Genomic DNA, 16,066 nt, shown 5'->3' on the forward strand with positions numbered 1-16,066 from the left:
GCCCGAAGATCACCACCATCCAATATTGGTTTCCAGCCTTGTCCCTTGTGTTCAGAGATTTCTCCAGATTCTCTGAATCTTTTAATGATATTATGAACCGTAGATGATGAAATCCACTAATTCTTTGTAGTTTTACGTTGAGGAACATTATTCTTAGATTGTTGAACTATTTTCCAACACAGTCTTTCAGAGTGGTGAACCTCTCTCCATCTTCACTGCTGAGAGACTATGTCTCTCTGAAATCGTCTTTTTATACCCAATCATGTTACTGATCTGTTGCCATGGTAACTTGATCAGTTGTCAGATGTTCCACCAGGTGTTTTTTAGTGTTACACAACTTTTCCAGTCTTTGCTGCCAGATGTGTTGCTGCCATCAAATTCAAAAAGCAGATATTTTTCATAAAACAATAAATTCTCAGTTTCAACATTTGATATGTTGTATTTGGTCTATTTGTAATTTAGAAATGTGATTTAAAAATCATTTCATTATGTGTTTATTTACATTTTATAGCTTTTAGGAAACAGGTGCAAAGAAAACATGTTTATCTCCAATTTCATAGACAGACTCTGAAATATTTTAACAAAGTCACAAACTGCAATAAAACGTCGTGTAACTTCGCCTGTTTGATATTGTTGTGTGAGTTTGAGATATGACGTTTTGGAACATATTAAAGATGATCAAAGGTCACTCACCATCATTATCGAAGATTTCACTCAGATCAAATCCTGGATGAGGTTCAGCTTTGACTGTCAGAGCAGCTAGCAGCAGAAGGACAGACGTCTTCAGACCCAACATCATGTCAACCTCTCAACACAAAACAGTCCTCAGACAGTTACGCTTCTTTTAAAGGACGGACTGGGTGTGTCCGTCTGACGGAGGGTTGTTACAAAATCATATTTTTAATAATCCTGATGAAAACACGTCAAAACAAACAGAACAATTAGTGGTCGAAGGAATTCACATCACTCAGCACATATTTGTTCAGTGTTAACAGATTTAGGAGCCTCCCTGCGGTTACCTGACATGATCAGTCTTATTCCACTGGGAGCTGACTCTATAATGTTGGCATTAACCCTTAAAGCACCAGGATATTTATTAAAATTAAAATGGAGGCTGCTGGAGGAGTCTGGAGGAGTCTGGAGGAGCTTGGAGGAGGCTGGAGGAGGTTGGAGGAGGATGGAGGCTGCTGGAGGAGGACGGAGGACGTTGGAGGAGGCTGCTGGAGGAGGCTGTCAGAAATACCCTGAAACCAGAACATGACCCCCCCCCCTCCCCCCCAGATGAATGAATGAGTTTCTATGATTAATGATACAATAGTAGATATTGATTCATCCAGATTGACTTCCCACCTCACTGAGTGATAACAAACAAAGACGTTTCATTACTTCCACATCTGTGGTCCAGTTGTGACGGATCCCATCAGAGGGAACACTCACGCTGTGATTGGGTCAGTCATGGTCACATGCTTTTTATGGTCAATCAATACGCTGCATTTCCTGTTGACTCCAATATTCAAGCCTGTGTTTCCTGTTTCAGTAAGATGCCTCTCTGAAACTGAGCCACTGATCAATATTTAAATATTTCCTCCATCACAAATGTGACATCAGAAATGACTGGTGGTAGATTGATTTGTCTGGAGACATCCGGCCATCTTTATAAGATGATGTCTTGTCATTCATCAAAACTAATATTGAGGAAGAAGTTCAGTCAGTCCGATGTTGTCCGTGTTTGAAGTCAAAGATATGAGCTGATGAGCTTTTAGGTTCATGTTGAAGTGATGAATACATAAAAATGTACAACCATGTTTCCAGAAACGTTGTGACGCTGTTTAAAATGTAAAATATACAGAATGTGATGATTTGTAAACTCAATAAGATTGTGACAGGTTCACATTCACCACTGAGCTGCATCAGCTCTTGTTTTAACAACACTCTGTAAACATGTTCAAACTAACTGTGTAACAGACGATGGTTTTCACAAGTGTTCCTGAGCCCATGCAGTGATTTCCACTCCAGAATAGTGTGTTTTTAATGCAGTGCTGCCTGAGGGCCCGAAGATCACCACCATCCAATCTTGGTTTCCAGCCTTGTCCCTTGTGTTCAGAGATTTCTCCAGATTCTCTGAATCTTTTAATGATATTATGAACCGCAGACGATGAAATCCACTAATTCTTTGTAGTTTTACGTTGAGGAACATTATTCTTAGATTGTTGAACTATTTTCCAACACAGTCTTTCAGAGTGGTGAACCTCTCCCCATCTTCACTGCTGAGAGACTCTGCCTCTCTGAAATCATCTTTTATACCCAATCATGTTACTGATCTGTTGCCATGGTAACTTTTTTTTTTTTTTTTTTTTTTTTTTTTATCTTTACACAACTTTTCCATCTTTTGTTGATCCTGTCACAAGTTTTTAGAGACGTGTTGCTGCATCAAATTCAAAATGAGCCGATATTTTTCATAAAACAATAAAATGTTGACTTTGGTCTATTTTCAATAAAAAGTTTGTTTACATGAGTTACAAATCATCACATTGTGCTTTTATTTACATACAGAATAGTAGACACATAATATCATCATCTTTTGGCCTCATACCACTGCAGCCATAAGTCAACTCATCGTTGTGACAGCAGTTTTCAGTACATTTTGAAATTAAAAACACAAGTTGCTTTTAATCAGCAGTTTTTGGGCGTACAGCACACCGATGGGCCGTGAACCTCAGAACACATTGAGAAATGTGTCCTTGAAGTCGCTGCCGATGGCGTTCCTGGCCGTGCAGCGGTAGACGCCGGAGTCTTGGTGAGTCGGGTTCTGGATAACAAGGGAACCTTGTGGATGCAGGTACTTGTTCCTAAACAGGCGAGGCAACGTGCTGACGGCCAGCCGGGTTTTATCCGGCGTCTCCCACGCCACCTCCACTTTAGGAACCCCTGTCGCCACACAGTTTAACTGGACAGCCACTCCACGTTTGGCGTAAGTGACGGAGGGCGGGCCGCTGGTGATCTGCGGCGGGAACGCTGTCACGATGACGGACACGGAGAGCAGAGCGCTGCCGTACTCATTAGCAGCTCTGCAGGCGTAGGGCCCGCGGTCGTACACCGACACCTGCTGGATGGCCAGCGTCCCGTTGGGCAGCACAGCGTAGCGCCCGGCTCTCTGCGGCCGGTTCAGGACGACCGCGCTGGGCAGAGTCCAGGACAGTTTGAAGGGTTCAGCGGAGGTTTGACAGTGAAGCAGAAGCGTTTCCCCGTTCATGATGCGGACCGGAGAGCTGTACCTGCTGGTGATGTCCGGCTTCCTGCCCGGGAACAGCGTGATGCTGCGCTCCAGCAGCCCTGCAGAGTGACGTCCCAGACAGCGGTACACGCCGGCCTCGGCTACCGACGGGTTGCTGATGACCAAAGAGCCGTTGGTCCGGTGGAAGAACTTGGAGGAGCGAGTGCCGCTGAGTAAAGGCGCGCCGCTGGGTAAGATCCAGGTGACGTGACGGAGCGGCGAGCCATCGAAGGAGCAGTTCAGCGTCATGGCGTTCCCCACCGTCAGAGACCGGCGATCCGTTCTGGGCGTCTCCACTAGCAGGTTCACCAGCAGCCGCACCTCGCCGCCTTCGTTACGGGCGATACACGCCAGCTGACCTGAGTCCGCCCTCCTGGCCGAGTGGATGTCCAAGGTCCCGTTGGGGTGGACTGACATCCTGCTGCTGTGGTACGGAGCGGGAAGGATCACGTTCTCCGGGAGAACCCACATGACACGGGGGGGCGGGGTTCCCTTCGCCACGCAGTCCAGCAGCCTCCTCTGGTCCGGAACCGCCGTCACCTTGACGGCGTTGGCGGTTCCTGTGAAGCCGTTGATGGTGGGAGGAGTCACCAGGACCTCCAGCCTGGTCACCTTGTGGTCCTGTCCTGCAGCGCTCCTCGCCGTGCAGGTGTAGTTACCGCCGTCGAAGCGCTGGACTTTCTGAACCACCAGCGTCCCGTCGTCCAGGACCTGGTATTTATCTAACGCAGGAGAGATCAGCCGGTTGGTGGGGGACATCCAGCTGACCTTGGGGACCGGGTCACCTCTGGCGAGACACCTCAGAGTGACCGTCTCGCCGTAGAACACTCGGACCGTCTTCTGGTCTTTGTGCTGGATCTGTGGCGCAGCCGTCGCAGCCTTGACCTTCACTCGGACCTTCATCTCATCTTTTCCCAGCTGGTTCTGGGCGTAGCAGGTATAGTCACCTTCTTCTGGCACGCCCACATCGTTGAAGTACAGCGTCCCATTGTCGAACACCACGTACCTACGAGGAATCAGGAGAGGAACCGAGGTCAGACCACGAGGTGCAACACTCAGGGACGGGTTCAACAATCAAACCCATCTTCACCTGAACGATCCGATATCGATTCAAAAAGTCTAACAAACACGGTGGACGCTGTTCCACCGACCTTACATGTACGTTTGGATTTAAAACCTGCTTTTAAAGATTAAACCTCATGACGGTTTCGATAGATTCCTCCAAAAATCAAGAAATCTCCACAATTGTTGAAATGTGGTCTTCTGACAGAACGAGGAACATGTTCAATGAGTTTTCTCCACTTCCAGCTGGAAGAGACTGAACTTTGTTTTACTGTTGCATGAATGTGATTTAAAAGCCTGTAAAGCTCTTATTTTGAAGGCAGATGTATTCTTTGTTTCTATATTACAGTCTAAAGCTCTTATTTTGAAAGCAGATGCATTATTTGTTTCTATATTATCACAGACGGTCTGTTCTGGAAAGATTCATCACTTTTAGACTCTTTTTTTTTTTTATCCCTTTGAGCTTCGTGATGTTTCTCTGAGTTCAGCACAGACAGAAAAACACGTTACAGGGAGAATATTTCAGGATTATTAACACAGGAAGTCACCACAGATTATTATCAAACTAAATCACCAGAGATTATTCTTTGTCTGGGAGCTTTCATAACAATAATTGAAATATTTTTCCTTAACTTGCAATTTTTTTTCCAATTTCTGCAATTCTAGCACCAAAAAACTCACGTAAAACTCCAAAAATTACATCATAATTTTGGAGAAAAAGGGCCGCAAAATCAAAAAACTTTCACCAAAACCAAACTTGAAACGATCACACCGGAGGATTCAAATTCAGAAGTTCTTAATAAGTAGCTTTTACCTGCGGCTCCGCCCCCCGCTGGTGCCGTCCCTCTGTTTGACCGGGTTGACCATGGTTCCGTCCGGCAGGGCCCAGCTGATCTCCGGGTCGGGGAGCCCAGAGGCCACACAGTCCACCTTCAGATCTCCCCCGTACACCACCTCCTGCCTGGACCGCTGCTGCTTCTGCTCGATCTTGGCAGGTCGGGTCAGCACATTGACCCGCAGGGGGACGTAGTCGTCCCCCATCCTGTTGCGAGCCACACACAGGAAGTCCCCGCTGTCCTCGTCCGTCACAGAGAGGACTGTCAGAGATCCGTTGGAAAACACTTTGATCCTCGGCTCGAAACTGGAAAACAAGACGGAGTGGAAATCACTGCATGGGCTCAGGAACACTTGTGAAAACCATCGTCTGTGAACACAGTTCATCACTGCGTCCACAAATGCAGGTTAAAACTCTCCAAAGAAGAAACCAGATAGAAACATGATCCAGAAACACCGCCGCCTTCTCTGGACCGAGATCATTGAAGATGGACTGAGGTGAAGTGGACAACTGTCCTGAGGTCTGATGGATCACAATCTGAGATTCTGTTTGGAAATCATGGACGCTGCATCCTCCAGGTTAAAGAGGAGAGGGACCATCCAGCTTGTTATCAGCTCAGTTCTAAAGCCAGCATCTGTGATGGTACAGGATGCATTAGTGCACATGGCATGGGTAGCTTGAACATCTGGAAGGAAGCATTAATGCTAAATGATATATTCAGGTTCTGGAGCAACATATGCTGCCATCCAGACAACGTCTCTTTCAGGGAAGGTCTTGTTTATTTCAGCAGAACAACGTCCAACCACATTCTGCACGTATTCCAACAGCATGGTTCTCTAGTAGAAGAGTCCGCTGATAAACTGTTTTCTGTCACAACTTTTCAGACGTGTTGTTGCCATCAAATTCATAATGAGCAGATATTTTTTATTAAACAATTAAATGTTTCAGTTTCAACACGTGATGTTGTCTTTGGTCTATTTTAATTAAATATGGGTTTAAAATGATGTATTTACATGTTAGACAGCATCCTACCTCTTTAGTAAACAGTTTGTAGAACAATAACACTGATCAGCTGATCCAGGTGTCCTCGTCTCACCTGTACTGAGCGTCCACCAGCTTGTTGGACGGCGTCCTCCAGATGACCCGCGGCGCCGGATCTCCTGCTGCCACACAGTTCAGCAGCAGCTTACTTCCATACGTGACATCGGTTCTCTGAGGAGACGAGGAGGTGATACGGGCCCTGGAGGAGGACAGACTCCTCCTGATGTTCAGAGTCACCGTCCTCCTGCTGGACGCCACGGCGTTACTGGCTGAGCACTCGTATCTCCCAGCATGCCCTGGGCCCAGCCCCCGTATGTGAAGCGTCCCGTTGGGGAAGACCACCAGGTTCCGTCCTGTCACCAGCTGGGAGGCGGTGAGCTGCACGCCGTCGGGGGCGGTCCAGCGGATGACGGGCGGCGGGGCCCCTGAGGCGGAGCAGTGGATGGAGGCGGAGCTTCCCTCTGGGAGGGTGGAGTTCTCATGTGGAGTCTGGTGGATGACCGGCGGCAGCGCCAGGACGTAGAGATGGACGGACACGCTGTCCTCCCCGCTGCACTCATACAGGCCTCGGTCCGTGTAGCCGGCCCGGTGGACCCGCAGCGTCCCGTTGCTTAGGACGACCACGCGCTGCAGAGAGGACACGCCCACTGAGGCGGCGGTCATGTGGACCATGTTGGGGAGGATCCATGTGACTAGCGATGCCGGCTGTCCCTCTACGTTACACTCCAGATCCGCCGTCCCACCGAGGGGCACCGTGACGTCTCTGAGACTGGGACGCCGGGACAGAACCAGCAGGTTTACCACCGTCTGGGCCGACCCGTACCGGTTCTGGACCCGGCACAGGTACTGGCCCCGGTCCCCCAGCTGGGTCTTCCTGATGATTAATGTTCCGTTGGGATGGACCTCGAATCTCTGGACCCGCGTGTTCTGAGCAGAACCTGAAGATCCAAAAGACAAAGTTTAGATTTTAGTCTTCTGTCACATTAAAGGTGAGAAATGAAGAACATGAACAGAATTCTTGATCCGCAGTGAAGAATCTGAACGGTCTAAAACAGAACCTTTAGTAAACACGTTTATTACACGGCAGCTCAGTACAGGACCAGGTTCACATTCACCACTTTCACACTTTACTGAAAAACAAGTCACTAAAACTCCAAAGTTACGTCGCAATTTTTTTTCAAATCTGCTGCAAAATAAAACATTTTGAGTGCAAGAATCATAAAAAAGCTGAGAAGGACTGAACAGTGTTTATTCATGTTCTTGTCTGTTTGGGTTTTTTATTCAGGAACTCTGGAACTGAACTTGAAGATGTCAAATATGAATAAATCCCTGCTCAAGTGGAGAAAGTAGGTTTTAAACTTTATACGTAAAATATGAAAAACATATGGAGAACATATGAAGAACCTATGGAGAACATATGAAGAACATATGGAGAACATGAAGAACATATGAACAACATATGGAGAACATATGGTGAACATATGAAGAGCATATGGAGAACATGTGAGGAACATATGGAGAACAAATGAAGAACATATGGAGAACATATGAAGAAGATATGGAGAACATATGCAGAACATGTGAGGAACATATGGAGAACATATGAAGAAGATATGGAGAACATATGAAGAAGATATGGAGAACATATGGAGAACATATGAAGAAGATATGGAGAACATATGCAGAACATGTGAGGAACATATGGAGAACATGAAGAACATATGAAGAACATATGGAGAACACATGAACAACATATTGAAGTATGAGACAGGAAGTGCCGTTGCCGTGGAAACATACCTCCAGAGGAGCTGTGGGTGGAGTCATACGTCCCACCGGCGGCGGTCCAGGACAGGAAGGGCAGCGGCTCACCTTCAGCCTCACAGGGAAGCTGAGCGTCTGTTCCAGTCGTCACGGTAACCGTCTGGAAGTTCCTCTGAGTTATCCTGGGCTTCCCTCTGGGAGGCGGATCCGGTCCGGGTGGACGGTGCTGTCTGGAAACATCCTGAGTGGTTGTTGGCAGTGTGTGTGAGGAGGCATCGGACCGGACCGGAGCAGGAGAGGGGGTCTGGGTTAACATCGGACTGCCGGTACCGGTCATCCCTGGGACAGCTGGGCTTGTTGGTTGTGTTGCAGACTGGACGTTAGGGGTTGTCTTTGGTTCTGATGTGGTTCTGATTGGTCTGATCTGTCGGTCCTGACTCTGGACCGTGACGGGGGTCAGTGTGGCTCCTGTGGAGGATGATTCTGGTAGCGGTCCTGATGAGGCAGCAGACAGAGCTGCTGATTGGACGGTGCTTGTGGGAGGAGCCTCAACATCTCCTCCCATGTTTAGAGTCTGTCCGGGAGTCCGGTCTGAGGTTCTGGACACTGAAGGAGTGTTGGTCTCTTCATCCTTAAGAAGCTTGTTGGAGGATCCAGAGATGGTTCTGATGTCCGGCTCAGAGGACGGACGGATGGACCGATGACCATCTGTTGGTGTCTGTGAATGTGAAACGGGTCGGATGTCTCCTGTGGGACTCTGAGTGTCCTCTGCAGGTCCAGCAGGAGGCGGGCCAGTGCTGGAGGAAGGAGGTCCGCTCTCTGACAGCTGCAGGGTTGTGTGAGGAGTCGTGTTTGGAGAGGAAGCTGGTTCTGACATGCTCTCGGACCGCGGTGGTGCCGGCGGGGAGGACGGCGCCGGGTCGGGCCTGGAGACGTCTGAGCTCTCTCTGTGACCCAGTCTGCTGCCGCTGACGGGGACTTCTACTGGGTCTATTTTTACCTGCGTGGAGGCGGGGCTCCGGACTGTTGCTAGGAGACCGTCGGCCAGCGTGGTGGGCTTGTTCAGCTTTTGTTTCCTCCTGTTGGGCCTCCTCCTGCGACCCCCGCTCCTCCTCCTGGAGTCGGTGTGTCGGATCGGCGGGGGGGACGTGGTTCTGGGAGGTGCTGTCGGGAGCGTCGCTTCAGGTTTTAAAGCCTGAAGAATGGAGTCCAGCAGTGGTTCTGCTGCAGTCGCACTCTGATATGTTCCAGTTTCTTCTTGGCTCGGTTCTGATTCTTTGGGGATAATTGGACTCCAAAAGTCTTCTCTGTCGTGATGAGAGCTGGAAACATTCAGTCTGTCTGAAGGTTCTCTCCTCTCCGACGCTCTGGACCAATCAGCTGCCTGGTTCTGGACGGTGTTCTGGTTCTGTTGTAGAGAAGATGTGCTGCCGGTGTGCACAGGTCCAGATGTGGAGCGTAGCAGGAAGAACACACGATGTGTTGTTGCATGTATGTTGTGTGATTGTGTATCTTGAGCTGTTGGTGTGTTGGTTTGTGTGTATTGTACAGGAGTGTGTGTTGTTGTGTACTCCTGTTGTGTCCCTCCCTCCGATGACCCCTCTACAGTCTCCTCCCTCGTCTCTTCTGTTGTCGTCTCCTCCCTCGTCTCCTCCTTTGTCTCCTCCCTCATCTCCTCTGTTGCCGTCTCCTCCGTTGTCTCCTCTGTTGTCGTCTCCTCACTCGTCTCCTCTGTTGTTGTCTCCTCTGTTGTTGTCTCCTCTGTTGTTGTCTCCTCCCTCGTCTCCTCTGTTGTCATCTCCTCCCTTGTCTCCTCTGTTGTCATCTCCTCTGTTGTCGTCTCCTCCGTCGTCTCCTCCCTCGTCTCCTCTGTTGTCGTCTCCTCCCTTGTCTCTTCCCTCGTCTCGTCTGTTGTCATCTCCTCTGTTGTTGTCTCCTCCCTTGTCTCCTCTGTTGTCGTCTCCTCCCTTGTCTCCTCTGTTGTCGTCTCCTCCCTCGTCTCCTCTGTTGTCGTCTCCTCCCTTGTCCCCTCCGTCGTCGTCTCCTCCCTTGTCTCCTCTGTTGTCGTCTCCTCCCTCGTCTCCTCCCTCGTCTCCTCCTTTGTCTCCTCCTTTGTCTCCTCTGTTGTCGTCTCCTCCGTCGTCTCCTCTGTTGTCGTCTCCTCCCTTGTCGTCTCCTCCCTTGTCTCCTCCCTCGTCTCCTCTGTTGTCGTCTCCTCCCTTGTCTCCTCCGTCGTCTCCTCTGTTGTCGTCTCCTCCCTTGTCTCCTCCGTCGTCTCCTCTGTTGTCGTCTCCTCCCTCGTCTCCTCTGTTGTCGTCTCCTCCCTTGTCTCCTCCCTCGTCTCCTCTGTTGTCGTCTCCTCCCTTGTCTCCTCCCTCGTCTCCTCTGTTGTCGTCTCCTCCCTTGTCTCCTCCGTCGTCTCCTCTGTTGTCGTCTCCTCCCTCGTCTCCTCTGTTGTCGTCTCCTCCCTTGTCTCCTCCGGTGTGATCCGACCCGGTGCCGGTGTGACGGTACTGTGGGCGGTCCTGTGTCTGATCTTCGCCAGGATGTCGGCCCACCTCTCGGGGTCTATCTTACTCTTGGACACGTTAGTCCTCCTCCTGTCCTCTACGTGCGGTCCCGTCGGTCTCCGGAGCAACGCCGGCCTCCGCCACATGTTCCTGGACTGATGGAGGCCCCTCCTACCTGGGGCCACGCCTCCAGGAAGTCTCCTCCTGAGTGGAGCCTCTTCCTGAGGAACATCACTGTCCCCTGATGCGTCCTCAGTGTCCTCTGTGTCCCCCGTGGGGATGGAGATCTGGGTGTTGACCCCGGAGGCGGACTGAGGTCTGGACGGGAACCTCCTCAGAGGTCTGACGAGTCCTCGACGCCTGACGACGGAGACTTGAGTCGCCAGCGTGTCCACGCCGTGCTGATTGATGGCGACACATTTATAGAAGCCGCTGTCCGTCCTCTGAGTCTGTCTGAGGAGCAGCGTCCCGTTGGAGGACACCGACGCTCTGGATGAGTTGGTGTGGACGCTGACAACGCTGCCGCTCGGCAGGATCCAGCTGATCTGAGCGTCGGGGACCCCGGACGCCGCGCAGGGCAGAGACACGGGGTCACCAGCATGTCCCTCCACAGGCGGGGCGGGCGTCTCCTCTCCTGGAGGAGGACTGGAGGACTCCTGCACGCTCAGGTGGACTGCCAGGACGGACAGGTCTCTGCTCACCGCGGCGATGCAGTAATACACTCCTGAGTCTGAGTGGCTGGCAGCTTTAACCAGCAGCCGTCCGTCAGAGGAGACAGACACCCGGCTGCCCTGACGGCTGGACGGGACGTCCTCCCTGGGGACGTCCATTCTGGAGCCGTCTGGCAGCTTCCAGTGGACGACCGCGTGTCCAGAACTGTGCACGGGACAGTGCATGTGTGCCGGAGCTCCCAGCATGGCGGTGAGCAGTGTGTGGGTGGTGTTGTTTGACCGGATCAGGACCCAGGTCCTGGTCTGTCTCCGCTGCAGCTCCGTGTCCAGTGTCTCCGTCAGCGCCGTGCTGAGGACCAGCTGCACTGCGCTGGCAGACGACTGCAGCCGGTTGAGCTGCAGTTCTGCTGACGGCTGCATCAGCCAGGCCGGCCGCGCCCTCAGAGTCGCCGTCACCCCGGTGTAGTACCGGGCGTCCCGCTCAGAGTCCTGCCGGTACACGTAGGTGAGCTGAGGCTCCGCCCCCAGGACGGCGCCTCTCTGCAGGTGGGCCGGCACGCTGCTGTAGTACGCCACCAGCCTCCACAGCCGCTCGTACTTCTGTCTGTCCACGGGACACTGCAGGTCCACGGACACGCTGATGTTGGCGAGCAGCTGACCCGGACCGACCTGCTCCCAGCTCCTCCTCGGCGCTCTGGGCTCCCCGACAGAACACTCCACCTCCACCTCCGTCCCGTGCTCGTCAGACAGACCCAGGGACACGTTGCCCAGCGGCGCCCTGAAGTGCTGCAGGGTCAGCAGCTCAGTGTCAGCGTCCTCAGGAGGGGGGTCGGGTCGGTGGGGGGAGCTGATGACCGGGCCGCTGCAGACCAGGTCCTCCACCTCCTGGAGCTCCTTCATGAGGAGGTGTCGGGGAGACGAGCAGGAAGCACACAGCTGACCACCGGGGAGGGAACGGTCCTTCTTACACTTCAGGACACCTGGAACACAAGAGACCAACACAACATGATCATTTACATGTCCTGATTTAAAATAGACCAAAGACAACATATCACATAGTTTATTGTTTTATGTAACATATCGGCTCATTTTGAATTTGATGCAGCAACACGTCTCTAAAAAGTTGGGAAGGGTCAACAGAAGACTGGAAAAGTTGTGTAAAGATAAAAACCCACCTGGTGGATCATCTGACAACTAATGAGGTTACCATGGCAACAGTTCAGTAACATGATTGGGTATAAAAGATGATTTCAGAGAAGCAGAGTCTCTCAGCAGTGAAGATGGGGAGAGGTTCACCACTCTGAAAGACTGTGTTGGAAAATAGTTCAACAATCTAAGAATAATGTTCCTCAACGTAAAACTACAAAGAATTAGTGGATTTCATCGTCTACGGTTCATAATATCATTAAAAGATTCAGAGAATCTGGAGAAATCTCTGAACACAAGGGACAAGACTGGAAACCAATATTGGATGGTGGTGATCTTCGGGCCCTCAGGCAGCACTGCATTAAAAACACACTATTCTGGAGTGGAAATCACTGCATGGGCTCAGGAACACTTGTGAAAACCATCGTCTGTGAACACAGTTCATCGCTGCGTCCACAAATGATGTTAAAACTCTCCAAAGAAGAAACCAGATAGAAACATGATCCAGAAACACCGCCGCCTTCTCTGGACCGAGATCATTGAAGATGGACTGAGGTGAAGTGGACAACTGTCCTGAGGTCTGATGGATCTGATGGAGTTTGCATGTTCTCCCTGTGCTTGCGTGGGTTCTCTCCGGGTTCTCCGGCTTCCTCCCATCATCCAAAAACATGCACCTCAGGTCAGGTTACCTGGCGCCGCGCTAGTGGCAGCCTGCTGCAGCAGCTCCCCCCTGAGAGCCCCCCTGCTGTAGTGAAGACATTTCCCCTCGGGGATTAATAAAGTGTATAAAATCAAAAAAAAAAAAATCAAAAATCACAATCTGAGATTCTGTTTGGAAATCATGGACGCTGCATCCTCCAGGCTAAAGAGGAGAGGGACCATCCAGCTTGTTATCAGCTCAGTTCTAAAGCCAGCATCTGTGATGGTACAGGGATGCATTAGTGCACATGGCATGGGTAGCTTGAACATCTGGAAGGAAGCATTAATGCTGAATGATATATTCAGGTTTTGGAGCAACATATGCTGCCATCCAGACAACGTCTCTTTCAGGGAAGGTCTTGTTTATTTCAGCAGAACAACGTCCAACCACATTCTGCACGTATTCCAACAGCATGGTTCTCTAGTAGAAGAGTCCGCTGATAAACTGGCCTCCTGCAGTCCAGACCTGTCAATCATTGAAAACATCTGGAGCATCAGGACATGAACAATACAACAAAGGAGACCCTGAACTGTTGAGCAGCTGAAATCCTCTATCAGGCAAGAATGGGACCACATTTCACTTTCAAAACTCCAGAAACTGGTCTCCTCAGTTCCCAAAAGTTTCCAGAGTGTTGTTGAAAGAAGAGTTGATGCAGCTCAGTGGTGAACATGATCCTGGAACAACTTTATAGAGACGTGTTGCTGCATCAGATTCACAATGAGCAGATTTTTGAATAAAACAATAAAATGTCTGAGTTTCAACATTTGAGATGTTTTTGGTCTGTTTTATATTAAATATGAGTTCGAGCGTCACTGCTGTTTTGTAAACAGGATTGTATAAATGACCCATTTAGAGCTGCAACGTGAAGACGGCTCAGAACAAAGGGCTCAGATGAACAGAGTCACCTGGAGAAGCTTTGTTCCAGTCCTGGAACCAGCTCATGCTGCAGTCACAGGTCCACGGGTTCCCGTGGAGGTACAGGTTCTCCAGCTGGGGCATGGCCTCCAGCAGCCCGGAGGGCAGCGACGTCAGCCCGTTGTCAGACAGGTGCAGGTGCCTCAGGGTGGAGATGTGGAAGACGCCCATCACGGTGAAGGTGGAGAAGGTGGACGGGTGCAGCTGCTGCAGCCGGTTGCCCTCCAGCTGCAGCAGCCGCAGCGAGGTGAGACCCTGGAAGGAGTCCGGGTGGATGAACCGCAGACGGTTGTGGTCCAGGTGTAACCGGGTCAGAGACCACAGACCCTGCAGGGACAGACGGCTGATCTCCTGCAGCTTGTTGTAGCTCATCTTCAGCATCTGAAGACACAAGAAGACAGTCCGTGTTGGTGATGACATCATCGACCTAATCACCAATCACATCTTAGCTAGAAGATCCTTTTATCTTTTGTTCAAAAACACAGAATATTACACTTAGTGTGATGTTTCATTCATACACGTGTATGTGGTTGTTGTGTTTACATTTCAGAGGATCAAATCTGTTTAAACTTCAATCATTTTTACAAAGAGAGCAGAGATTAAATGTAAATTAAGATTCTATTGTTGTCTTTATGCCAAAGATCCTTTTACACGTTCCTTTAGATTCACATTGAAAGATGTCTTTCATTTCTAGAAATGAGATCAGATTTCAGGTTCATTTTCAGCATTGAAACGTTACAATTCAAGATGTCAAAGTAAAGTAAAGGATGTAAAAGTCATGTGAGAGAAAATAAATTAGAGAAGAAATTAAATGTTTTCTGTTCTTGAATCTTTTCTCTGAATTGTAAGTTTTTCATTTTAATAATTCAAACTTAAAACTCACTTAAAACCAAATTAAATCGCAATTTTTGTTAATAAAAATCCGCCGTATTTCAAACATTTTTGATGGAAACCTCCATATTGTGCTTGAAGCCAATAAATGTGAGCAGTTTCCTTCCAACCTGCAGTGAGCTGAGGTCCCTGAACGCCCCATCCGGCAGGCTGTGGATGTCGTTGCCGTGAACCATCAGGAGCTCCAGCCTCCTCAGACCGGCCAGAGATCCGTCTGTCAGCTGCTGGATGCTGTTGAAGCTGGAAACCACGAAACCAGAGGACACGCTGCCAAACATGAAATATAAATATAAACCGAATATAACACATGAAATGAAAGCGGACTGACCCCAGGTTCATGCGCTCCACGTGCCGGGGCAGCGCCGCCGGGATGGTGAGGAGGGAGCGGAAGGTGCAGTGGAGCTCCGCGGGCTGCGGGCAGGAGCAGGGCCGGGGACAGGGGGCGGCTGAGCCGGGGTCCAACAGAACCAGAACCAGCAGAGTGTGCAGGACGCAGCGGGCGGGAGGAGGATCCATCGTCATCCCTGGAGCTGAATGTGGAGGAACTACCGACACAACGCGGCTGCTTTACTTCAGGATTTTGGAATTTAGGAATTAAAAATACGTCTTCGTGAAAGTTTTATGAAGAACTTTGGTCTCTGCAGCGCTCCGGCGGAAACTTTACCGACTCCATCCCGGTGAATGAGTCCGGTAAACCGGGCAGGTTTCAGCCTGAGAGCTCTCGAAATGTTCCATGAACTTCCTCTTAAATCATTGCAGTAAAATACAGACGCTCCTACCTTAAAAGCCTGATGTCCTCCCCGCACTGAACTCCTCGTGCTCCATTTCTATGCGCGTAAAGACAAAAAAACTCAACGGAACTTCTGACGGTGACTTTCAGACTGGGAACGATCACAGTCCAGAACTGAACACATTTAATGCAGAATCCAGAAGGAGGGAAGTTTGGGTCGAACTCAGGAGCTCAGTGCGCTGCTCCGGTGAGAGGAGGCTGGAGGAGGCTGCAGGAGGAGTTGAAGGAGGAGCTGCAGGATGCTGCAGGAGTAGCGGGAGGAGGCTGGAGGAGGCTGCAGGAGTAGCGGGAGGAGGCTGGAAGAGGCTGCAGGAGGAGCTGAAGGAGGCTGGAGGAGGCTGCAGGAGTAGCGGGAGGAGGCTGGAGGAGGAGCTGGAGGAGGGGGACTGACTCACAATATGACTCTTGAGATACCGTCAAACATTCCCCGGAGGAACGATGAGTTAGAGACTGTAAACGCTGAGTCAGAT

The 16,066-nt window shown here is 50.3% G+C and overlaps 1 protein-coding gene across 2 annotated transcripts; it reads right to left on the bottom strand.

The window, feature by feature from the left end:
* Positions 1 to 935: 935 nt before the first annotated feature.
* mxra5a (matrix-remodelling associated 5a) lies at positions 936 to 15,728 on the bottom strand. 2 transcript variants are annotated; one of them, XM_069175247.1, is made up of 8 exons: positions 15,586 to 15,728; positions 15,135 to 15,351; positions 14,917 to 15,046; positions 13,906 to 14,296; positions 8,010 to 12,134; positions 6,268 to 7,150; positions 5,151 to 5,477; positions 936 to 4,280 (listed from the first exon to the last, which is right to left on the bottom strand). In XM_069175247.1, the coding sequence occupies exons 2-8, from the start codon at positions 15,326 to 15,328 to the stop codon at positions 2,717 to 2,719; spliced, it is 7,614 nt and encodes a 2,537-aa protein (XP_069031348.1). In that variant the 5' UTR covers positions 15,329 to 15,351; positions 15,586 to 15,728; the 3' UTR covers positions 936 to 2,716. The 2 variants fall into 2 exon arrangements, with proteins under 2 accessions (XP_069031348.1, XP_069031349.1); XM_069175248.1 differs by lacking the exon at positions 15,586 to 15,728 and having other exon boundaries at positions 15,135 to 15,512.
* Between the last annotated feature and the right edge of the window lie 338 nt (positions 15,729 to 16,066).

The sequence above is a fragment of the Embiotoca jacksoni genome, unplaced genomic scaffold (assembly GCF_022577435.1).
Source record: "Embiotoca jacksoni isolate LCO1_2020_lvr unplaced genomic scaffold, fEmbJac1.0.p SCAF_65, whole genome shotgun sequence".
Lineage (NCBI taxonomy): Eukaryota > Metazoa > Chordata > Actinopteri > Embiotocidae > Embiotoca > Embiotoca jacksoni.